We start from the raw sequence: 24419 nt of genomic DNA, 5'->3' as shown, positions 1-24419 counted from the left end.
ATGGAGTGGAAGGTGTGCGATGTTTGGCTCTAGGTGAGTCACCAATATTTTGCGACCGATAGTAAGCACTCTCCCCTATATAACTCCACCAAAATAGCCCTAAATTATATTAATAAGGGCTTATTTTATAGCCCTAGAATAGAGATATAAAATAGACCTTTATTTATTAAATATAAACCTATATTAGTGGGACTAAATGGGGGATTCCAAGAAAATATTATGATACTTTGATCGATACGAGATATCGTATCGATCGTAGATCGTCGATCGTATCGAGATAAGATTAGATTTTACCCAACCCTGGAGGATGTGCACGCTGCCCGATCCAGCGGATTGTTGTATACGCACCGGCACCACCGATAGTGCCAATCAAGGCTATACCAACAGCTATGATTCGCTGGACGGTAGTGGCTGAGGTGAGGCTGGGTAAAGGGGTTACGGAGATGGCGGTGCCATTAGTGGGCAGGGCTTCCATCAGTATTGAATATTGCTTATTGATATTGAATATTGAATATTGAACGTTCAATATCAATATCAATACGAAATGTTTAATACTGAAAGATATTAAATATTAAAGATTTTTGGAGTTGAGGTGGTAAAAATATCGGTAAATGGCTCTTGGGCCTCCTTATAATATGTGCGCATTTTAAATTCGTTAGGTAAACCTATAGAAAATAGAAATTACTAAATAGTAAATTAAGTCTTGCAAGGCATCGCGCACAATATCGTTAATTTTAACGATTTTTATCCCCCCCTACACTCTACCCTTAATTAACGCCATGCCTTCCCTCATCTACTATTGTAATTGACGACGACGATATATCCTCTTATGCCATTTCCGAGCTTAATTTTGATCAGTTTACCCACTCTAGCGGCAATAACGACGCGTTAAGCGACTCCATACCAAATATACCAACTATAGCCACCCTAAAGTCGTCTCGTAAAAGGCGTAGGTTAGCTACTTCTACGTGGAAGCTTACCCGCAATCCTCTCCCTTATAAAGCTATTCGCGACGGTAAGAATCGGATATAGTACTGCTTAATGTGCGAATGGAATTCTGCCTCCTTAATATCTGTTCACGCCCAACTAGCCAAAAAGTATAGTGTAGAGATTTAAGCTGGAGAGGTTCGAGTAAAGCGATTGCAAGAGGAGCGCCTCTTAAATATACTGAACAGCTTATAAGCCTCTAGATAGGTTAAACGCGAAGCTTAAGAAGAGCGAGTTCTTCGAGCTACTATTAATCGCGACGCCTTTAATGAAGCTCTTGTACAGCTTATTACTACACAAAATCTACTATATAATGCAGCTACCTAACTAGAGCTACACGCGTTACTTATGACAGTTAATTATACTGCGGAGGAAGTTATAATTAATGCGAAATTAACCATACTAAAGCTAATTAAGTAATCGTATATAGTATACCACGATATTCTAAAGTTAAAGCTTTAAAGCTCTCTTTTAAAAATCTACTTTTTAATTAATATATAGACGTCACTAAACCACCGTTCCTTTTAAGCAATTATTGCTTATTTTATTAAAGCAGAAACAGGGCAGTTGCGAAAGGCTCTACTTACTCTACCAGAACTTCCTTTATATAGTGGTAAGAACCAAGCTATAGCCTTTTTTCTTACCGCTGAGAGCTACGGGATTTTTAATAAAATTGGCTATATATATGGCGATAATTACGGCTTAAATAATAAGATATGTCGCTTTATATCTACGGGCCTTTAGGTAAAAGGACGCCCTTACTAGGACCTAGTTTACTATTAAATTAGATGCAGCGGCTATATTATTAACCTTGCCCTCTAAGCCTTCCTCTACCTTAAAGATAGAGACGCGATTAACGAAGCCCTTCGGCAAGTTTAGCTTAATAAGAATTTAATAATTAATAAGAAGCTCGTATAAAGGATAAAGAAAGTAAAGGCCGCAGGCTAGAGAGAGATTGGTACGCTTAGCAAAGTTTATAACCTTATTATACATATTCGGGTGTCGGAAGCTTACTATAATAAGTTTAAAACCTTAGCCAGGCGATTGGTTCCTTTAAATAATAATACTTAGTAGAACTTGTGGTTTATTATACTTAACATTATTAAGAATAAGTAAGTTTAAACGGCAATTAATACGTACTCTCGGAGCTAGTATAAGGAAGTAAAAAATAACTGCCTTACACCGGAGGATTGGAATATCATTAATGATACGTACGCCTTCTTAAAGCCGTTTTATAAGATTACAATAATAAACTAAGGTGACTTCTTATTAATTAACCAGACGCTATATACTATGGATATACTTATTAAACACTTTAAGCGGTCAAAGGTGAGCTTTTTAATCGCAATTAAGGCTCTGCTAATTGGTAATTTTATAAAATTAATATCGCCCAAATCTACGCCTTCTCTCAGCCATTATTATAAGCTGGTATACCTTTAATAAATACTACAAGCTTACTAATGATATATCTATATACGCTACTTCAATCCTCCTTCACCCTTCGCGTTAGAAAACCTATATTAAAAGGCACTAGAATAAGAAGTGGCATAAGCAATCGTTTGCTATAGTAAGGAAGCTTTAGGAGGACTAATATATACGTCGCAAAGTTAGACTAGAACTTACCTCTACCAATCGCTCTACTAAGCCTTCCAAGACAGAACTCTATATGCGCATGCTTGACGTTACTAGCAGCGTAGAAGATAAGTACGAAGACTTTATTAACTCAAAGCCTATTTTAATCCAAGGCACGGCGCTAGAGTGGTAGCTTAATCCAACTCGTAGAGCCAACTACCCACGACTCTCTTAAATGGCAATTAATATATTATCTATACCGTTAATATTAGCAGAGGCTAAGCGAGTCTTTTTAGGTGCATGGCGAACAGTCTCATGGGAGCGGATATTACTAGGTAGTACAAGTATTGAACGTACGGAGTGCTTAAAGAGTTGGCTACTAAGTAATATTACCGCCGACGGGAGACTTATGGCGACAAACGTAGTATGAGAGGCTTCTGAACTCTTGGCAGAATGTAGAGAGCAGCCAACACCTACTACACCGCGCCAAGGATCACGAACTTGACAATAGTGGTAAGAGAGCGGTCGCGAGAGAGCAGCTGTTTTAAAGCTCTACCAAAGCTTGGGGGTGTACGGAGCCTACTTGTAATTAAAACACTATACCAAGACTGTACTACATTCAATATTCAATATCTTTTCAATACTGAATTACTATTCAATATCAATATCAATACGGCCTCATACTGATATTGAATACTGATGGAAGCCCTGTTAGTGGGACCATCGTTGACAATTTGCAAAGTTGAGTTGAAAGTCGCGGTCAAGGTCGACCCAGGTACTGGAGGTGGCTCTAGGTGATTTAGATATGGCAGGCCTGGGCAAGCAATTAGTGTAATACCGATGAATGATATAAAGCCGCAAATCTGCTGCGTCCTGCTGAATCTTTCATGGAGCAAGAGCGAACAAGCCCAGCTAGTGATTACTGGGACAAGAAAAGTAATTACAGTTGCTTCAGCCATAGGGAGATACTGAAGGGAGTCTAACAGAATATTGTCAGTAGTAAATTCGCATAACGGTGGCTAAATGCAATACCTACAATATAATCCATAGACTCCAACGAAGCCCGCGACTCCACGAAAAAGCAGCAGCCGTCTAACCTCCTTCATGCCTAGCGGGAAGTATGGTACCTTAGAATACCGCATATAGACGCTGCTAAGCACAAAGGTAACCGCCATCCTTGCAAAAAGAATCTGGTGTGGCACCAGTATCAGCGTGGTTTGGAGAAATGATGCTCTCATATGGGCTTTCTTGCTCACCTGGAACGGATGCATTCCACCGGCATCGTCACAACTGGTCTCCAGCAGCCGTGTGGATGTGTTCATAAGAGCCCCAAACATTTCAGACGTCAGCACCAGTACCACACCTTTGTTGTGAAGCCACCATCGCCACCAAACCGGCATTTGGTGGTCTGACGAAACCACCTTCAGTATCTGCATTTCCGCGATGACATGTGTCTCTGCCGTCGAGGGATTTCCGGCCACATTGATATCATTAAGTGCAATGCCTTGGGTCAGTGGTTCATCTCTAGACACATTTTCGGCTGGAAGCGCTTCTGCTAGCCCGACGGATACGATAGCAGGAAAAGATTGAGGCAGCATCTTGAGCCCAAAAGTTTTGTTGCAAGTAGATTTAACTATGTGACAGCAAGACGGATGTTCAATTGTTGAGGGTGGGCGACTTAGTAGGAGGAAGTAGAAACCGGCTGCTGTGCCGCAGAGAAAGTCAGGATAGCAAGTGGGGATTGATAATCCGTGCAGATTCCTAATTGATAATATGAGCCGATGCATCATGTCACTGGGCAGTAGACCGTTTTTTTTTGAGCTACCCACCGGAAATTGTTGTTGCTGAACCACCTACCGCAGTTAGTTTAGCTGAGGCCTTAGTGGTCAAGCCGGTGTAGTACCAGCAGGAAGCCGTCGATTCATCAAAACTAGGGTCCCTTCCGCGTCCGCCGATGGCTATAGTGAGGCAACGGGTTCTATGTCATACATATCCGAACACATATAACATAATAGCCACCCGCACGAGCCACCCGCTCGAGCCACCTGCTAAAACCTACTAACTTTGACCTTTTATAACTTTACCAATACTATAGATATTTAGCTAGAATTTTCAAATATAAACTTTTTAAAGTATATATAATTAAAAGATCTTATAAAATTGCCCTTTTAAAAATTACTTATTAAATTAATATAATAAATATAACTTTTATTTAGTACCTAAAGAGCTTAAATAATTCTTAATTATAAATATAATAAAAGGAACTTTAAATTATATATATTTAAAAATAGATTAGAATATATTTAAAACTAAATTAGAACTAAATTAGAACTAGATTAGAACTAGATTAGAATATATTTTAAATTAGATTAAAAATATATTAGGAACTTAATTTACTTTTATAGCTATATTTAACTCTAATATACTTATTTATAGCTTAAATTTTTTTAATTTTAATTATTACTAAAAGGAAGTATTTTAATTAGAATATATAGTAAATATGTTCTAAATATATTCTAAATATGTTCTAAATATATTCTAAATATATTTCTAAACATATTCTAAACATATTCTAAACATATTCTAAACATATTCTAAACATATTTCTAGTTAGTTATTTATAATAATTAATTTTAATTTAAGAGTAAGTTATATAGTAGGATAAGTGATTTAGGCTTAGTAACTATATATAACTTTATATTTTAAGTTAAGGCTACCCTATATAGGATTATTATATATTAGCGTTAATAGTAAGCTAACCTTTTAACATAGTTTAGCCGACTTATAACTATGCTATTTACTTACTTTATATTAGACCTTATATCTTTTAAAAAATTTAAAAAATTTAAGGTATTTATAAATTTTTATTTTTTACCCTTTATATTTAAAGAACTAATATTATTAGCTTAGGAATATATATTTAGCTAGTTTATATTATATTTAAATATTATAAACTTTATTTATATATACTTTTTAAATAAATATAATAAATATAACTTTTATTTAGTACCTAAAGAGCTTAAATAATTCTTAGTTAAAAATATAATAAAAGACTTTAGATTATTATATATTTAAAACTAAATTAAAAGCACCTAAAATTAGATTAATATATTAGAAACTTAATTAAATTTTATAGCTATATTTAACTCTAAGATACTATTTTATAGGCCTAAAAAAAAATTATTTAAATTAGAATATATATTAAATATTCTAAATACGTTCTAAATACGTTCTAAATACATTATAACTAGTTACTTATAAATAATTAATTTTAATTAGGAGGTAAGTTGTGTGGTAGAATAAGCGATTTGGGCTCGGTTGACATACGACTTTGTATTTTGAGCTGGGGCTGCCCCGTACAGGGATTGTGCATTAGCGCTTATGGTAGGCCGACCTTTTAGCGTGGCCTAGCCGACCTGTAACCACCACCAGATTGCATATGATTATATGTAGTAATAAAATGCACTTTAGCCTACGAATTTATTTAAACATCTTTTGTTCAAATAAAATAACCCAAATCATAGCCAGCCCGTTGCTCAAGCACAGTCGAATAAAACTAAATGGCAACATAAGCCTCTCTTCATATCGCCACTCTAACCGATCATCCTTCACAAGCATCAGGGATTCCTGGCGTCAATGCTGCCATTCACTTCTAATGTGGCAACCTTCGGTCTTCAATACAACAACGGTCAACCTGCTGATGTCTTACGCTACTTCTCTTGCACACTCCCTTGTGTCACTTCGTGCGCAAGCCAGATCCATCTATGCGCCGTTATGAAACGGGGCTATCGACTTTCTTGCTGTTCTTTTGGCCAGCACCCGGACTTAGAGCGAGGATGTGCACCTGAGGGTTCGAAGCACGGTAGGTGAGGCGGAAAGCTTCTCAGGAGGACTTCGGTGCGAGCTCTCAAGCGCAAAAAGAATCATTCCATTTTTAATCCAGCCTTCACGACAAACTGATTGACCACCCCCACTCCTTCAGCACTTCTTCCCAGTTCTTCCTTCCCCGCCCATTCAGCCTCGGCTTCCAAATCCTTCTAGAACCTTTTCCACATTATTGACGTTCTCGAATTTAGGTCTCTCCCTTGTGGCCCTTAGTCTCAGCAAATATTCCTCAATCTCCGCCTCATTGCCCAACTCAGCGTCAGTAAGAAACAACGGATACGTCAAACTCGCCTCTGCGGTACTCCCACGAGGTATGCGACGAATGAAACCGAGGGAACGCGAGACCAGGGATGGGAGGAGAGGGTTTTGCAAATCGGCGCGCCGATACAGCAAGATGAGGGCAGCAAGCCGGTACAACTCTGCGAGGGCGGTGAGATCAGGAGTGATAGGCAGGTCAATATTCGGAGAGGTAAGCTAACTATCGTACTTCTAGTTGATCTCTTGCTCAAGGACATGGAACGCGGCGCTTGAGGCCTGCGGAAAAGCGGGTGAAGAACGAGTCACGTATCGAATACGGCGGATTAGGGGAAAGAGCGTATGTGAGATACCCGTTAGATGGTCGATGTTAGCGTCAAGATCCGCTGCAGGGCTCAATTGGTAGTCCTGCGGAGGAGCCCGATCCCTTGACAGAGGCTGAAATGCTTATGTGGAGACTTCACTTTCAACGATGTCAACCATCAGCGATGCCATGGTGTCGTGATAAGTAAAGTGTCGATTAAGACATTCGAGCTCCCAGGACAGCCTTGCTAATCTCCCCCCATTACGAAGCGTGTTTGTCATTGCTCGAACACTATTCAACTGATGCATCCGTTTCCGACTTCTAGTCCCGTTCAACGCTTCTAAACCCACGAGGAGTAGAATGACTCCAATAACTTGGTAAGAGTCCTTGTATGGTTTACCGGAGGGAGCAATGCATTCTCGAAGGAAGGAGTAACAATGTAGTTGGCATTTAGTGGAGAGTTCACGAAGGTACCTCGCTCTATCAGGGAGAAGTGCGTTTGGCAAGATGCCGGGAAGAGCAAGCAACAATGGCATTCAAAATACCATTAGAATATACAGGGTCGTGTAGAAACTTGAAGGCGTGATAGCCACAGATATGCTGAGAACGAGAGTCTGGATATAGTAGGTCAACACATTCCGCTGTTCAATGGCAGCATCGGAATGGCACGGGTCCTATGGCTCAAGAGACGATAATAGAGAGGATTGTAGGGGCTGCGTTCTAGGTAGATGATGTGGCTTTTCCCACTCACACGTAAAGCTAACTCGCAAACAGTTATGACAGTTAGGACGTTCATCACCGCATCGTTTTCGGCGCGCACTACACGTAATGCAGCCTTAACGCAATCTTGGAACAAATTTTCTTTTCGAGGACAAGGTTCGGCCATCCCGTTGAGTGGAACGCAATTAAACGAGTTTAGGAAATCAGGAGTTGTCGAGATATGCTATCTAAGTTCCGTCAGAAGTTGTAGCGATGTCTAGGTATAAGTGACTAGCGGCTAGGAGATTATCTCATAAATAATCGGACCCTTCGTGCAGTGTGGCCAAAAACAACGCGTTTTAAAACGATTATGATAATGTAAAACCCGATAAAATATCCGATAAAATCCAATATTAAGTTTTTTTTTTAGTATATAGGCATTTAATATAAGGGTCTCTATAAAAGAATTAGGCTTAAATTAATATTGCTATTTATATAAGAAGGATTTATTAAGAAAAGAGAGTTTTAGAGTTCCCTAACGTTATATAAGTTTTCTTTTCCTACTAAGGCCCCTTAGTTATATATTATACGGTAAATATAGGTAGGCTAGCTAATAAATAGTATCTTTAGGGTATAACCTATTATATAACTCCCTTTCTCTCTTTTTTCTTTATATATTATATAATAGGAAATACGTAGAAATTATATACTAGAGTAATAGGTACCTTATATAGTAAGTAATAAAAATAATAAAAATTTCTATACTTTAAATTTAAGCTTCAAATTTGTAATAGGACTAGCCTGGTTATAGTAGGAACGTCTTAGTAAAATACTCAATAGATAAATTCCGACACTTTAACTAAATTTTGCCGAATTCCGCTAGCTTAATTAACTTCTGCCAAGTTCTGCTAGATCAATTAAATTTTACTAAAGTCCGTTAAAGACCGCGTGTGTATATGCGTATATATTAACCACTAGGACGCCTAACTATTTAATTATAAAATTCTCTTATTATTTCTCTCTCTTCCTTACGCAACATCTTGTTCTCTATAAGAGCTATACCCCTAAATTTAAATAGAATATATTTTATTCCTTTAAATCTACTCTAAAGCCTCTTTATACTCTTATATTATGTTATTAATATAACTAATATTAAAATAGCAAACAAACTTAAACCCCCTATGTTAACCACGAGTATTATAGCCCTAGTTAGGGAGCAGTTATCTATAATACAACAGTCTTTTATAGGTGACTTAACCTAGTAATAAGCTATGCTAAAAGCTTAGTACTAACCAAAGAAGCCAAAGAAGCCGCGCGGCAACTCCATAAGAGCCTCAATCAAGCTCGGAGGTTAAGGGAGAATCAGAATAATCTAATATTGGCTCTACAAGAGATTGATATTGCTACTGGTGGTGGTGAGGTAGGAGGGGCGGAAGTGAGCTCTCAACGATCTCAACGCCAAAGACGCCTGCCAAGCAAATTTAATAACTGCGAAATAGATATAGCCTGATTCGGCAGTATTTAAAGCCTCATCCACCAAAAAATTTAAGCAATTTGATCAAATATATGATGCGAATAGTCTCATGTTGTGATTTCAATTTGAGGCCCGAAAACCGTGCACGAGGTAGGACCGTGCACGGTGTAACTAAGTCGCTTATAAAAACAAACCAAAATTAACTAAGGGACATTTAATACCACCATCGTAGCTACTAAGCTACTCGGTATTATTTCCTTCCTTATTTAAGATAAATCTATTCTTTTATTACTAAGTTTACTTAAACCCTATTAAACTAGTTTCTACTCCTTTAAATAGACCTTTTTATAAACTTTCTCTAAATAAACAGGATAAGTAGAGGTAGATAAACAAGCTTTAAGAGCCCGCTACTAAGTAACGGCCGCCTTTTACTCCGGCCTATAAAAATAATATAGGTCTTTAAGAGTGGATAAGAGCTTACTATTAAGCGTCTTAGTAGTAGATTAAATATAAAACTCTAAAATAAATTAGTTAGAGAACTTAGTGACTATAGAGAATAATATAGTATATATACTTAGCATTATAGATATATTAAACGTTATAGAATAAACGTATATTTAATTCCATATAATTAGCGTAGGAGGAAGGTTAGTAACTAAAGAGAGCCGTAATTATAATATAAACTAACCCTTGCTCTATATAATGAGAGTAAGGACTTATTACTATAATATAAGTACAACGATTAGATTATAAGGATTTAATAGGAGGTATTAAGAATAAAAAAGACTACTAAATTAAAACCGGGAATACAATACCTTTAATTAACGACTTAGAGATATAATGTATCTTTAAGAATAAAGATAAAAAAAAAAGGATAGTATTATAAACCTTATATTAGTAGTAATATAACTACTTAGGGAGGGTAGAAACGAACTAGTTATAATAGCGCAAGAAGCGCTAGAGCTGATTAAACTATAGTATAAATGGTAAGCGAGGTTATATAAGGAAGTTATAAGGACTAAACTTATATAAGTACGTAGAAATATAGAGCGTACTAACGTACTAATATACTAAGCACATTTCTTAGAAGTTAGGTTATGTATTTAAAGGACTATAGTCCCTACCTTAGATAGTTCTCTCTTTATAGTAAATATTAGAATATAATTAGAGTTAATTTATTAGGTATTTACTCCACTAGTTATATCTTATTATTATATTTACCTATATACCTAGCCTATTAATAAGTCCAGCGTAGTATCTACTATAAGGCTTTGTTATAAAAACTGCTTCTACGGTCTTTACTAGTAGTGTTAAGGAAATATAACTTTATATCTTACTAAATATATTCCGCAAGACCATAGAGGTCCTAAGAGGAGCATTAGAATAGAAGTATACTATTTTACGGCCGACATAAGTTTTTCAGCTGGCGGCTCCAATATAAACTCTGCTTTTGTAGGCTTCTAATAGGCAAATAAGAGTTAGGATATGCGCTCACTATTCTTACCAACCCAATTCAAGACTCGGAAGCTGGTCGACTATCTCTTGCAGCAAGTATTCCATGTTCTATCTACAGCACTTCAATCCTCCTCTCCGTCCTCCCTAGCCAAATATTCACCATTCAACATAAGACTATATTCTTCGTCCTCCGCTTGCCGTATTCCCTGCTCGTTATTACTAACTCCTTTCCTTAACGCGACAAAGACTGTACTTCCAAGTATGAGCAATCCACCGGCTATACTTATAAGCCCTGGAACAGAGCCCCAAACCAACTTTTCTAGCACCAGCGCAAAAAGCATTTGCGAGTACATCATGTTCGTCGCACGACTGCTTCTATCGGCTTGCAATCCGGCGGTCAGCAGGAACTGCAGGAGGAAACCCGAGATGCCAAGGAAGGAAAGAAGCATCCACTCCCTGAAATTTGATGGGAGTTTAAAAGCGATTGAAGGAATGAAAAGAAGAGAGGTGGCGGATATGAGGGTGCAAGTGAAAGCGTAGTATACTGAGATGAGAGGATGTCAGGGTTGGGTAAAATCCATTCGATCGTTACCGTGACTAAGCACTCAACGCTCGGGCCCGCGTGACGCTCGATTTTGACGCGACACGCCAAAACTTCAATATAGCATAACTACCCCAATATGGACCCGCTGGAGCTCGCCCTAGAGTCATTAAAGTCGCTGGAGATCGGAGAGAAGCCTAATTATACTCAGGTGGCTAAAAAGTATGGCGTTGGGCGTGATCGGCTGGCGCGCTATCACCGGGGGGTGCAGGGCTCCTAAGCAGAAAAATGCGAAAATTAACGCCTCCTTAACACTATACAAGAAAAAGCCCTTATATAATATATTAATGGGCTTTACGTAAGAGGACTGCCTCCTTTAAGATAAATAATTCGAAATTTCGTATTAGAAATAGCTAAGAGAGAAGTAGGTAAAATATAGGTTGCGCGCTTTCTGTGCCGATATAATATCGACCTTATATCGCGCTGGACCTCAGGAATTGATACCGCACGAAAACGAGCCGACTTAGCCTTTAAATATGCTTTATATTTTGAACTACTGCTTTAAAAAATTAAGCAGTATAATATAGAGCCTCAGCATATATATAATATGGATGAGAAGGGCTTCCTAATTGGGGTATTAATGAAAATAAAGCGGGTATTCTCCCGACGCTAATATAAGGAAGGTGGAATTAAGCAAATTATCCAGGATGGCAATCGCGAGTGGATAACTATAATTGCCTGTATTTACGCTGACAGGACTTCTCTTACGCCTTCTCTTATATATTAGGCCCTCTCTAGCAATATTTAGGATACCTAGTTATAAGATTTCGACCCAGCAGAGCATAGGACGTTTTTCTGCTCATTAGCTAGCGGGTGGACTAATAACTAAATTGGGCTTATATAGGTTAATTAGGTCTTTAATAAAGAGATAAAAGCGAAGGTAAAGCGATCGTACTAGTTACTTATACTTGATGGCTATGGATTGCATGTTTCTATAGAGTTTATAAAGTACTATGACGAGAATAAGATCCTCTTAGCTATATATCCGCCGCATTCTACCTATACGCTGTAGCCACTTAACGTCTGCTTGTTTAAGCCTTTCTCCTCCGCCTACTCTGCCAAGCTTATAGATTTTATGGATAAAAGCTAAGGACTTACCTCTATTATAAAGAGAGACTTCTTCCGCATGTTTTATAAGGCCTAGGGTGCCTCCTTCTAGGAAAAAATAATCCTTAAGGCTTTTAAGGCAACAGGATTATCGCCCTTTAATCCGTAGAAGGTGCTGCAGCGCTTTAATATAGAGGAGAAGGATAGGCCATCTTTAAATAAGAGTACTACCTTAGTACTTAGTGCCTCTGATTGGCGTAAGATTGAGAGGCTTCTTTACTAGGTTATTACCAATATTCACAATATATAGGCCTAGAAGCTTAGCCAGACAGTCTATACTATATTAGTATGTAATAATCTGCTAGAATATAAGAATACACGCCTCTAAGAGGCCCTCGTTAATAAGAGGAAGCGTCAACAGCGTAGGAAGCCTCTACTACTTAAACCACCTACTGAATATAATAGAGGGGCCGTCTTCTAGTCGCCATCTAAGGTTTAGTAAGCCCGCGATCGCTAAAAACAAAAGGATGAGGAGGCGAAGGCTCTACAGCTTTAAAAAGATGAGAAAACAAAGCGTAAGGAGGCCCTAAAGGCTAAAAAAGCTACTATATTGGAGGAGAGGAAGCGTATAAGGTTGGTGGCAAAGGAAGTACGCCTGCAGGAATAGCGCGTGAAGGCTGCTGCATAAGAGGAGGCAAAGATTGCCCGCTAAGTAGAGTAACAGCTTAAAAAGGACCTTAAATAATATAAAAAGGGCAAGCAGAGGGCTTCTACACCTCCTTAAGTTACTCCTTAAGATATTAAGGATGTTAATGTATATTACGGACGCTTTAAGTACAATGTTAAGACTACTTAGAGAAGAGTCGGAAGAAGCTAGTTAGTTAATATAAGTACGGTCTAGGATAGAACCTGTGGAACTATATAATAAAGAATGGTAAGCGAGTTATATAATGTTATATATAGTATACGCAGTATACGCGGTATATAATATGTACAATACGTATAATACGTATATTATGTATAAGTAGGATTTTATAGGAGTATAGTTGTGTATTTAAGGACCCTTAGTCCCTACCTAGATAGTTCCTTCCTTATAGTAATTCTTAGAATATAATTAGAGTTAATCTGTTAGGCAACCACTCCACTAGTTGTTATTACGTTATTAACTACTATCTTTATATTTCCTATATACCTAGCCTATTAATAGAACTCACCGTAGTTACTGCTACAAGGTTCCGTTATATAATTACTACTATAGTTACAGTATTAAATATAGGAAGTTAAATAATATGCCACCAAAAGCAGCCACTATAACGCCGTTAACGGCAGCAACTACTTTAAGGTTAAGTAGAGATATAAGTATACAAGATACTAACTTACAACCAGTTACGGTTGGGCAGCTATAAGAAATTATTAATAGGTTAAACGAGAACAACTAAATACTTAAAGAAAGACTTAATGGGATTAGAGTAGCAAAGGTTAAGTTACCTTTAATTAAATAATTCTTAGGTAAGAGATTAAAACTTAAAGGATTCCTAACGTAAATGCATTTTAAAGTTATACAAGAGGGGGCTAAGTTAGCTATAATAATGGATTAGATAGCCTACGCGGGACTATTCTTATTAGGTTAGGCACTTAAATGGTTTAAACCCTACTTAATAGAAATATAGACTAACGAAATAACTACTACTAATTAAGAGGTACGATTTGTGTTTTTTAGCTGGGTAGGATTTGCGGAATAATTAACATAGATATTTAGGGACCTAGAAGCAACAGTTATAGTAGAAAGAAAGCTTTAGGACCTAATATAGTAAACTTTAGCAATTAAGTATATAATATAGTTTTAAACACTTACTATATAGGTTAAATGGAATAATAGGGCGCTTATAGCATAGTATAAATAGGGACTTAAGGCTAAAGTCTAGGACGTAATTATTCTAATAGAAGATATAGATACCCTACATTAGGAAATTTTTTTTTTGGCTCGTTGTTGCGGTTTGCAGTAATTTGCGGCAATTTGCTATAAACTATATGGTTGCGGTAGTCGTATATAGTCCTATGCGGTTTATAGTAGTTTGCAGCAACCCGCGCAAAGCCTATATTTTTTACAGTAGTTTGCAGTAACCTACGCGAAGCCTATATTTTTTGCAGTAATCCGCGCGAAGCCTATACGTAGCCCTTACATTTCGCATATTTCGCATATTTTATACGTTTTATATATTTTGCACGTTTTATACATTTTGTATATTTTATACGTTTTATACGTTTTACACATTTTATACGTTTCGCACGTTTTATATATTTTATATATTTTACACGTTTCCTATAGATTGCTATAATATACTTTTAAATATATTTATATTATAACTATATAAAATATAGAGCTATCTACTTAGAGCCTTTAAATTGTTAATTAGCCTAGTACTTACCTACCTACCTACCTACCTACCTACCTGCCTACCTACCTACCTATCTATCTATCTATCTATCTATCTATTTATACCTACTTACCTATACCTACCTATCTATGCCTACTGTCTGTACCTACCTGTTTATACTTACTATTTATACCTACCTATCTATGCCTACTGTCTATACCTACCTATCTATGCCTACCGTCTATACCTATCTATCTATACTACCTTTAAACGGTAGTTATCTAGGGTACCTCTATAGGAGGGCTTAATTAAATTTAATTTGGTAATAGACTAATAATAATACTCTAGTTTAATTCGACCGATTAAATTATTTAGTATTTACTAGCTGGGTCGTTTAAACAGTTAGCGGTTATCTAGCTCTAGCAACGGTCGTCTAGCTCTAGCGATAATTGTTTAGCTCTAACAACGGTTGTCTAGCTCTAGTGACGGTTGTCTAGCTCTAGCAACAGTTATCTAGCTCTAGTAACGGTTATTTAGCTCTAGCGACGATCGCCTAGCTCTAGCAACGGTTATCTAGTTTTAATAACAGTTGTCTAGCTCTGGCGACAATTGTCTAGCTCTAGCGACGGTCGTCTAGCTCTTACGACGATTATCTAGCTCTAGTAATAGTCGTCTAGATAATAACGGTCGTCTAGCTCTAATAACGGTCGTCTAGCTCTAATAACGGTTATTTAGCTCTAATAACGGTTGTCTAGCTCTAACGACGGTTGTCTAGCTCTAACGACGGTTGTTTAGCTCTAGCAATAGTTATCTAGCTCTAATAACGGTTGTCTAGCTTTAGCGACGGTCGTCTAGCTCTAATAACAGTCGTTTAGCTCTAGCAACAATTGTCTAGCTCTAGCAACGGTTATTTAGCTCTTGCGATAATTGTCTAGCTCTAGTAACGGTTATTTAGATAATAATGGTTATCTAGCTCTAGCAACAATCGTCTAGCTCTTATAACGGTCGTCTAGCTCTAGCAATAGTTATCTAGCTTTAGGGACGGTCGTCTAGTTCTAGTAACGGTTATCTAGTTCTAGTGACGGTTGTCTACTAGCTATAGTTCTAGTGCCTCTCTAGGTAGGGAGGATGTAAGGAAAAAAGGGTAAAAAATAAGGTGGCTACCTATATGTAGAGGCTATTGGGAATATAGTGGGGACCTAAAGTAATATATATTATGCGGAGCTTCGTATAGAGCCTTTGTACGCAGAGCTTTACGTAGAGCCTTGTGCAAAGCCTTTATACGTAGAGCTTTATATAGAGCTTTATATAGAGCTTTACGTAGAGTTTTATATAGAGCTTTATATAGAGCTTTATATAGAGCTTCGTGCAGAGCTTTATATAGAGTCTTAGTAGAGCTTTATATAGAGCTTTATGCAGAGCTTCGTGTAGAGCTTTATATAGGACTTCGTGTAGAGCTTTATATAGAGCTTTATATAGAGCCTCTATACGTAGAGCTTCGTGCAGAGCTTTGTGTAGAACTTCGTGCAGAGCTTTATATAGAGCTTTGTATAGAGCTTTGTGCAAAGCCTTATGCAGAGCTTCGTGCAGAGCCTCTATACGCAGAGCTTCGTATAGAGCTTTGTGCAGAACTTCGTAGAACCTCGTGTAGAGCTTTATATAGAGCTTTGTGTAGAGCCTTATACAGAGCTTCGTGCAGAGCCTCTATACGCAGAGCTTCGTATAGAGCTTCGTGTAGAACTTTGTGCAGAACCTCGTATAGAGCTTTATGTAGAGCTTCGTGCAGAGCCTTGTGTAGAGCTTCATGTAGAGCCTTGTGTAGAGCTTTGTGCAGAGCCTTTATACGCAGAGCTTCGTGCAAAGCCTCTGTATGTAGAGCTTCGTGTAGAGCTTCGTGTAAAACTTCGTGTAGAGCTTTATATAGAGCTTCGTATAGAGCTTTATATAGAGCTTCGTGCAGAGCTTTATGTGGAGCTTCGTGCAGAGCTTCGTGTAGAGCTTTGTGTAGAGCTTCGTATAGAGCTTCGTGTAGAGCTTCGTATAAAGCTTTATATAGAGCTTCGTGTAGAGCTTTGTGCAGAGCTTTATGTGGAGCTTCGTATAGAGCTTCGTGTAGAGCTTTATGCGGAGCTTCGTGCGGAGCTTCGTGCAGAGCTGGCTTAAGTCGCGATTTTAGCAATTTGCGGTAATTTGTAGCAATTCGCATAGGCTACTTATAAGTAGCTGCGTATTTGTAGCGATTTGCGGTAATTTACAGCAATTCGCATAGGCTACTTATAAGTAGCTGCGTATTTGTAGCAATTTGCATAGGCTACTTATAAGTAGCTGCGTGTTTATAGCAAATTGCTGCGAATTGCCGCAAATTGCGACTTACGCAGGTTTTGCAGACCCGATTTTCGCTTGCAACAACGTGCCTAAAAATTTTTTTCCTAATGTAGGGCGAGATCCTCCGTGTCTATAACAGTCTTTTCTTACTTTTTCTTGCTTAGACTATATTTCTCCGCCAGTTTCCAAAGTACCTAAGAAAGATATCTTAGCTCTGCCTTACCTTACTAGGTTAAAGGATTAACTAGGAATATAATTACCTTATATATCTAGCGGTTTAGTTCACCAGCAATTTTTCCTCTAGTCGCTCTCTTGTATATAAGGCGATAGTACTTTTAGTATAGGCTAAGCAAGCTAGAAACCTTTGTCCCGCACTATTTTTTACTACCTTTCCCTTATTTCTAGTTTAGGGACTAGTTAAAGAAGCTATAAAGGAGCCAAAGCAAGAGAACTTAGTACGTTTTCTTAGGGTCTTTCCCTATATAGGTGCAGTATCTAGAAATTATTAGCTCTCTGCTAAGTTAGGCCTAAGAGAAAGCCGCTAAATAGGTTATTACTTACTAATCCTAGTGTTCTTTAATGCGGTTAAGGAGAGCTATAGTGGCATTAGCATAGTCCTGCGTTGTAAAATTGGATTCCTTAAACTCTTTTAACTATTTAAGGTAATATTCTAGTGGATGGTCTTAATCCTTATAAAGCCATGCTTAAGCGGACGCTTCGCAAGCATTTTTAGATTTAGTAGTGCTGTTAATATTACTATTAAGGATGGTCGGTTCTGTCCGGTAGCTGTCACCGTCGCTATCTATATTTATATACTTATTATTGGTAACGCTGGATAATAAGCTGCGATTTAATAATTAAGCGCGCCACATTTTAGGGAGCTAGAAAAGAACTTAGGGTAGTAACGGCGGAAAGGATATAGAGAGTAATGTAGGGTTAAGGAGATGGGAGGGTAAAGAATAAGAGAAACGGGGCCTAGGTTAAACGGATTAGAGGTAGGAGCTATAGAGTATATATAGGTTTAGCGCCAGGCGCGTAGAAGGGTCATACTTCTAAATAAACTAGTCTGCCCGTAAAAAATGGGGCACAGGCTAGGTAAGTAAAAGGCTTAACGTTAGACCGGCAAGCAAGAGGCTTAGGGCGGCGGGGAGTTTTGGTGACGCGACCTCTAAAAACGGCGACAGAACCCTCCAAAACCGGCAGTCAGATCTCCATTTTCTTTTTTAATGGAGTATAAATATATATTTTTAAGCTAATAATATTAGTTCTTTTAAATATAAAGGGTAAAAAATATAAGATCTAATATAAAGAGAGTAAATAGTTTTAATATATATATATATATTATTATTATTATTAAAAGTAATAAAAGCTAGTATATAATAATAAATATATAAAATATATTTATATTTATATTTAAGCCTTATTTATATATATAAAGATATATAGTTTTTAGTTATAATAAAGTAGCTTAAACTACTAAAATTATATTTAATAATAATTCTTAATATATTTTAATTATATATAGCTAGAATAGGTTTGTAACTAGTTATAAATATATTCTAAACGTATTAGAAACATGTTTTAAATATATTAGAAAAAACTTATTATTTACCTTTATAGGATTTTATTTTAGTTTAAATAAGCTTTATAAATAGCTTAAACTATTAAAATTACTATAAAATAAGCTATAAATAGCTTATATAGCTCTTAAAGGTAATAATTATTATATAAAAAAAAATTTATAATAGATTTAAGATAGATATATAAGAAAAGATAGGGTGGATGGTAGGGTCAGTTTGGGAGGGGAAGGGTGGGGTTTGGTGTGGCGGGCGGAGGTTTCGCCTATCGGGCCGACCTTTTAGCGTGGTCTGGCCGACCTGTACGCACCAATCTGGTGTTCACGGCTCGGCTGAGCGCCCGCTCAGTCGCTGAGCCGCACGTGACGCATACAACCCCCGTCGACATTCGCGGATGTCCACCGGCCGAGCCTGCAGCCAAGCCGTGGACATCTTCGAATGTCTTTACCCCTACTGATCGAGTCGCTGATGCGCGCGTACTATTGGCCTATTGGCCCAGCCGTGCGCCCGTATATTTACCCTATGCGGTAAGGTCACTTATCCAGTAGGTATGCTTTCTCTACCTCTCCTCCTCGGTCTATGTCTGCGTATATAGGAAAATAGGAACCCCCCCTTAGGGCGCAGCTTCTCTAGCAGCGTCCTATGTATCTTAAAAATGCCGTTAATTAGTCGCGTAAAGATTAACGTTGCGAATAATGTCGAACTACGCGCTAACGCGCAGAGTATCCTTACCCTTACGTGTTCTAAAAGACCTAAAAATACGTCTTTAAATTATAAGCCAAAGCAGAAAGAGTTTAAGGTAAGTAGGTAGGTGCTTTATAGAGCAGTATACTTATAACTAACGCGCGTTTTCCTAGGCCTTTTATAAGCGGAAGTAGTATTATAACAGCAATACCATTATAGAAGAGAAGCTACTTCTTTTCCTTATTAAGGAGGTTATAGGCCAGCCACTAAAAGTAAAAAGCCGTAAGGCTAGTGATGGCGTGCCCTAGGACGAGATACGGCTCTCCTAGCGCTTAGTTTGCGGCTATATTACTGCCCTAACGGACCTTTACTAGACGTAGAAGGGTATAGGGATAAACAGCTACTAGTCCCCGCGGGAAGATAACGTTAGGGATTACCTAAAGGTTCTATAACGGAGGGACGCGTAGTAGGAAAAGGAGTAGTTTATAGATAAGGGTAGGGATATATTACTTAACGGATATATAGAGGACGAGTTTAAAAGCGTCTACTGTGAGCTATAAGCCCGCGGAGACTCCTTACTAGAATACTACTTCCGCACGCTTATAGATATCCTACTAGGCCACTATATACTTACCTACGGCGGTAATAGTTGCTCTACTAAGATCTTAGACCTATTTACCTTTAAGTTTAAGGGGGAAGGTCCTACGCGCTATATACCCCTAATATTTACTATACACGCCAGTAAGTAGAACTAATATAGCCGCCTTAAGACTATTAGAGCTCTATATAATAAGAAGCCGCTTATTTATATACTTAGCGGGCTAGCTTTCTACCTCCTATACTACTAAAACCTTAGCAATAAGCCGTTCCTAAACTTTAGTAAGTAGTTAGTATAGTATAATATCCGCCTAATTAAAAGCAGCGCTAGGGACCGTAAGATGGCCTTCTTGTATAACTTGTAGTGGAAGTAGGTTACTAAGGCATTCTAGGCTATTAGCGTCTTCTTATAAAAGAAGACCTATATTAGGCGAAGCGCTAGCACTAAAATAGTAGAGCTAAAAGGGGTTAGTAAGAACTAGATTAAACGCATTAGTAGGTAAAATTAGGAGTAGATAGTTAGCTACTATTTAAACTTATTACCGCGGGAGTTTATACGGATAATAGCTAGCCATTCGCTATAAATAGGCTGCTTTAAGATTTATAGGGTAAGCGTCGCCCCCTTTAATATATTACTGTTAATAATCTAGCTAAAGCTAGATGCCTAAAAGGGTTAGTTTAGCCCTTAGGTTAGCTAGGTTAATAACCTTGCGGCTATAGGCGCTATAAACCTCTTATTTTACCTCTGGGAGGTTATCCTATAGGACTTAATAGTCTTCTATAAGATGTTCCTAAGTAGCCCTATATAAAACCACCCGGTCTTTTAGTATAAGGCCTATTTACCCTTTATATAAAAGGTTAAAGCCTACCTATAGTAAGAAGAAGAAGGCCCTAGCTAGCTATTAATACTCTACTAGGCTATACTAGCTATTACGGACCGCCTAAAGACTATAAACGCCTAAGTACGTAAGCTATAGGCGTTATTTAACTATATAGCTAAGTCCTAGTAGGCGCAGTCTTTATAGCTTTAATTGCTTACGTCTAGCAGCCTTACCTTTTAGCTTAAGGTCCCTTTGGTATCCGTATATTCGCGTTTAATAGTATATTTACTAGTACCTCTATCTATTGCGGAATTAAGCTAAAATATATTAGCCTAGGTAAGCGCTATAGCTTCCCCTTTGCTAGCGCCACTATAGCTATAGCTATAGCTATTGTTACGGCACTGGCAGAACTTGGCAGAACTTGGTAGAACTACGCACCGGCAAGTTGCCACAGATTGCCGCATATTGCGGTCACGTGACGCGAAGATCGTATATAGCTTCGAGCGGCGCTCCCCTTCTTCTCCTTTCCTTTCTTTAGCTTTAGATTCTCGTTTATAGACAATCCAATCGTATAGGCTTGCGCGACCATTTTGCCGTACTTATGTCTTAATTAACTGAGTCGCTAATATTATCTAAAGCTCACTCTACTCTTTCTTCCTAAGAAGGAACTTAAATATATCTACGAGAATACAGAATAGGACCCTAAGGATATTACTAGGACCATAAGGACAGGACCTAAAAGAAAAGAACAGAACCCTAAGGAAAGGACCTATAAGACACACACAGACCAGAACCCCTAAAGAAATTACCTAGAATTACCTAACACCCCTACCACTATGCCACGAACTATAGTAGTAGGTAAAGCAGCTGTAGGACCCTTAAATACTTTAGATAAAGAAATAATTAACGTTTTAACCCCCTAGGCGGAGCTTGCGGCTGCTAATGCCGAAATTAAACGATTGCGAGAGCTGCTTAAAGCCAGAGATACCCCTATATCTAATAATGAGTTATTATTAGATAACTAAAGACTTACTATAGTCCTTTAGGCCCTATCCTAGCGCCTTAGTAGATCTACTAAGGCCTATATAGTACCAAAGCGGTTAGCAAAGGTTGCGGACCCTCTACTACTTATAGACGGAACCGACCCTATATTTAATAATTAGAAGCTCTAATTACGGGATAAGCTTAAAGTTAATGCAGACTACTTCCCTAACGCCTAAGCTAGAATGGCCTATATCTTTAGCCGTACTAGCAGAGACGCCTAGACGTATTTACGCCCGCGATACACTAAAGACTTAGTAGACCCCTTTATCTCTAAAGAAGAAATAATTAAACACTTATCTTCTATTTATAAGGACCCTTTTAAAGTATAAAACGCCCGCCTTAGCTATAAAAGCCTAAATATAAAAACAACGGAGACCTTTTCGGCCTTCTAAACCCGCTTTCTATACCTGGCCGAATAGGCCTAAATCCCCTAAGAAGACCTACTGCCAGACCTCTTCAATAAGCTTACCCTGGACCTATAGCGGGCTGTATTACCAGCTTATACTACGGCATAAACGTTAAAGGAACTTACGGACTATTGCCTAGCTATTAACCAAGGCCTCCGTTAAATTAAGGCACGCGCTAACCAGCTAAAAACTAGAAACCTTGCAAACTAGGCCGCAAGTACTGCGAGTACGGCCCGTAGTGCCCCAGTATAATTGGCAACTTCTATAGCCAACCCAGCAGCTGGCCGCGCAGCTACCCCTACTGCGGGCCCGGTGTATACCCGGCCTATATATAGCAACCCCCATATATAGGCCCTTAGCAATTAAGGAACTTGCTTCTCGTGCGGTTAAATAGGCCACCCTATAAGGAACTGCCTAATAAAGGCAAGGATAAACGAGGTCCTGTTAATTTAGGAGGACAGTACGGAGCCGGAAAAAGAGGAACCCTAGAGGAAGACTCCTTTTTAGGGTTAAAAGGGATTGATATGTTACATATTAATCTAGGTTAACTAGTTGGTAGAAAAAGCTGCACTATCCCTTATACTTTATTTCGCAATAAATATTAAGTTTTAACCTCTACTTTAGCTAACTTAGAAGTAAATGCCTTTACCTTAATTAATATAAAGTGCGCTGTAAAACTGGCTGACTTTTTAAATGCACCCCTTAAAGAACTGCCTAAACTAATCCCTATTCGCGGTTATAACGGACGGATAGGGCCACCTATTATAACTATCTTACGGATTTACCTCCGCGTTAACGGACGAAGGTAGTATAACGTCCCCTTTCTTATTACGGACTTAGGAAGCCACAATATAATCTTAAGAAGAAAATGGCTAGCCTATTTAGGCTTGCAGCTCGAAGTATGGAGTAGACGGCTTATCTGGCCCAAAACTCTACCCCTGACCCCTTCCTTTATAAAAGAAATCAGCATTATAATAGAAAACCTCGTACGGCCCTAGATTAATACCATTTACTAAGCTAATGCTATGCGCAGAGACCAGGCCTTTAAGAAGGACGTATAGCTTGACCTGTAACGGATCCGTATACTATGCCGCCCCTAGACTACCTATATTACGCCACCCGCACCAAAGACCTAGGAAGTTGGTAGTGACCTAGCTAAGTTCCCTATGGAGAACCCTATAAAGTTATAAAGGAAAGCTAGGGATATCGGACGCTATACTAAACTAATAGATAGGAAGGATAACTTATGGAAAATAGAACGTGAGCTAAGGAAGACTATAAACCCTATACCGCAAACTACGGCCCGATGGACGCTAAAGAAACCTACAAACCTCCTACTAGTTAATATCTGCTGTATTGGCGCTATAGGATTCTACCAGAACCTGGTTCAGCCTAATACTATTACCTTTATAACTAGCCTATATAAAATTAACTAAATAATTAAGGAAAAGGAAAACGAGCTTAGTGGATAGGAAAGCGGGCTTACGGATAAAGAACTAGTAGAGTAAAAACTACTTAATTAATACCGGAAATTTAAGAACGTATTCTCTAAGGCAGCGTCTAATATGCTTTTACCCTACCAACTGTATAACTACAAGATTAAGATCGAGCAAGATAAGAGAAGCACCCTTAGCTTTAGCCCTCTTTACCTACAGTCTATTGCTGAATTATAGGCTATAAAGTAGTACCTTATCGATAACCTAAATAAGGGCTTTATCGAGCCTAGCTAAGCCCCTTTTAACTTACCTATTCTCTTTATTAAAAAGCTAAATAGAGGACTGCGCTTCTACATTAACTACCGTAAGCTAAATAATATAACCCGTAAGGACCGCTACCCGCTACCCTTACTTAATAAGACTCTTACCCAAATAAGTAGAGCTAAGGTTTTTATAAAGCTTAATATCCACTAGGCCTTTTACCAAATTAGGATAAACCCTAGGTTTAAGAATCTTACTACATTCCGGACCTATTACGGGACGTATAAATACAAGGTACTTCCTTTTAGACTAACTAACGGACTAGCTACGTACTAGCGGTATATAAACGATGTACTCTTTAACTACCTTAATGACTTCTATACGGCCTATCTAGATAATAATATTATAATCTATTTAGAGAACGAACTAGAACACAAGGAGCACGTCCATAAAGTTTTATAATGGCTCCGCGAAGCTAGCCTCTAGGCCAATATTAAGAAGTTGGAATTCAGTGTCAAGCGTATAAAGTACTTAGGTTTTATTATTAGCACGGACGGAATTAAGGCCGACCTAGAGAAAACGACCGTAATTAACTAGTGGACGCCCCCTC

At 38.2% G+C, this 24419-nt stretch overlaps 3 protein-coding genes across 3 annotated transcripts; all 3 read right to left on the bottom strand.

Annotated features, from left to right (window-relative positions):
* Positions 1-304: 304 nt before the first annotated feature.
* Positions 305-4284, bottom strand: K441DRAFT_635943 (uncharacterized protein; the record flags this gene model as incomplete). Its single annotated transcript, XM_067646448.1, has 4 exons — positions 3816-4284; positions 3596-3749; positions 3339-3538; positions 305-490 (listed from the first exon to the last, which is right to left on the bottom strand). Coding segments are annotated over exons 1-4 (882 nt in total), but the record flags the coding sequence as incomplete, so codon positions are not given.
* A 2544-nt stretch (positions 4285-6828) lies between these two features.
* Positions 6829-7675, bottom strand: K441DRAFT_659506 (uncharacterized protein). Its single transcript, XM_067648547.1, has one exon. The coding sequence runs from the start codon at positions 7537-7539 to the stop codon at positions 7147-7149; it is 393 nt and encodes a 130-aa protein (XP_067504160.1). The 5' UTR covers positions 7540-7675; the 3' UTR covers positions 6829-7146.
* Positions 7676-10618: 2943 nt separating this feature from the next.
* Positions 10619-11170, bottom strand: K441DRAFT_659503 (uncharacterized protein). Its single transcript, XM_067648546.1, has 2 exons — positions 10885-11170; positions 10619-10833 (listed from the first exon to the last, which is right to left on the bottom strand). Exons 1-2 carry the CDS (start codon positions 11078-11080, stop codon positions 10754-10756), a joined length of 276 nt encoding a protein of 91 aa, XP_067504159.1. The 5' UTR covers positions 11081-11170; the 3' UTR covers positions 10619-10753.
* Positions 11171-24419: the final 13249 nt, after the last annotated feature.

The sequence above is a fragment of the Cenococcum geophilum genome, assembly GCF_001692895.1.
Source record: "Cenococcum geophilum 1.58 unplaced genomic scaffold K441scaffold_20, whole genome shotgun sequence".
Lineage (NCBI taxonomy): Eukaryota > Fungi > Ascomycota > Dothideomycetes > Gloniales > Gloniaceae > Cenococcum > Cenococcum geophilum.
Note: the sequence above shows the minus strand (reverse complement) of the source record. Positions and strands in the feature narration are given on the sequence as shown.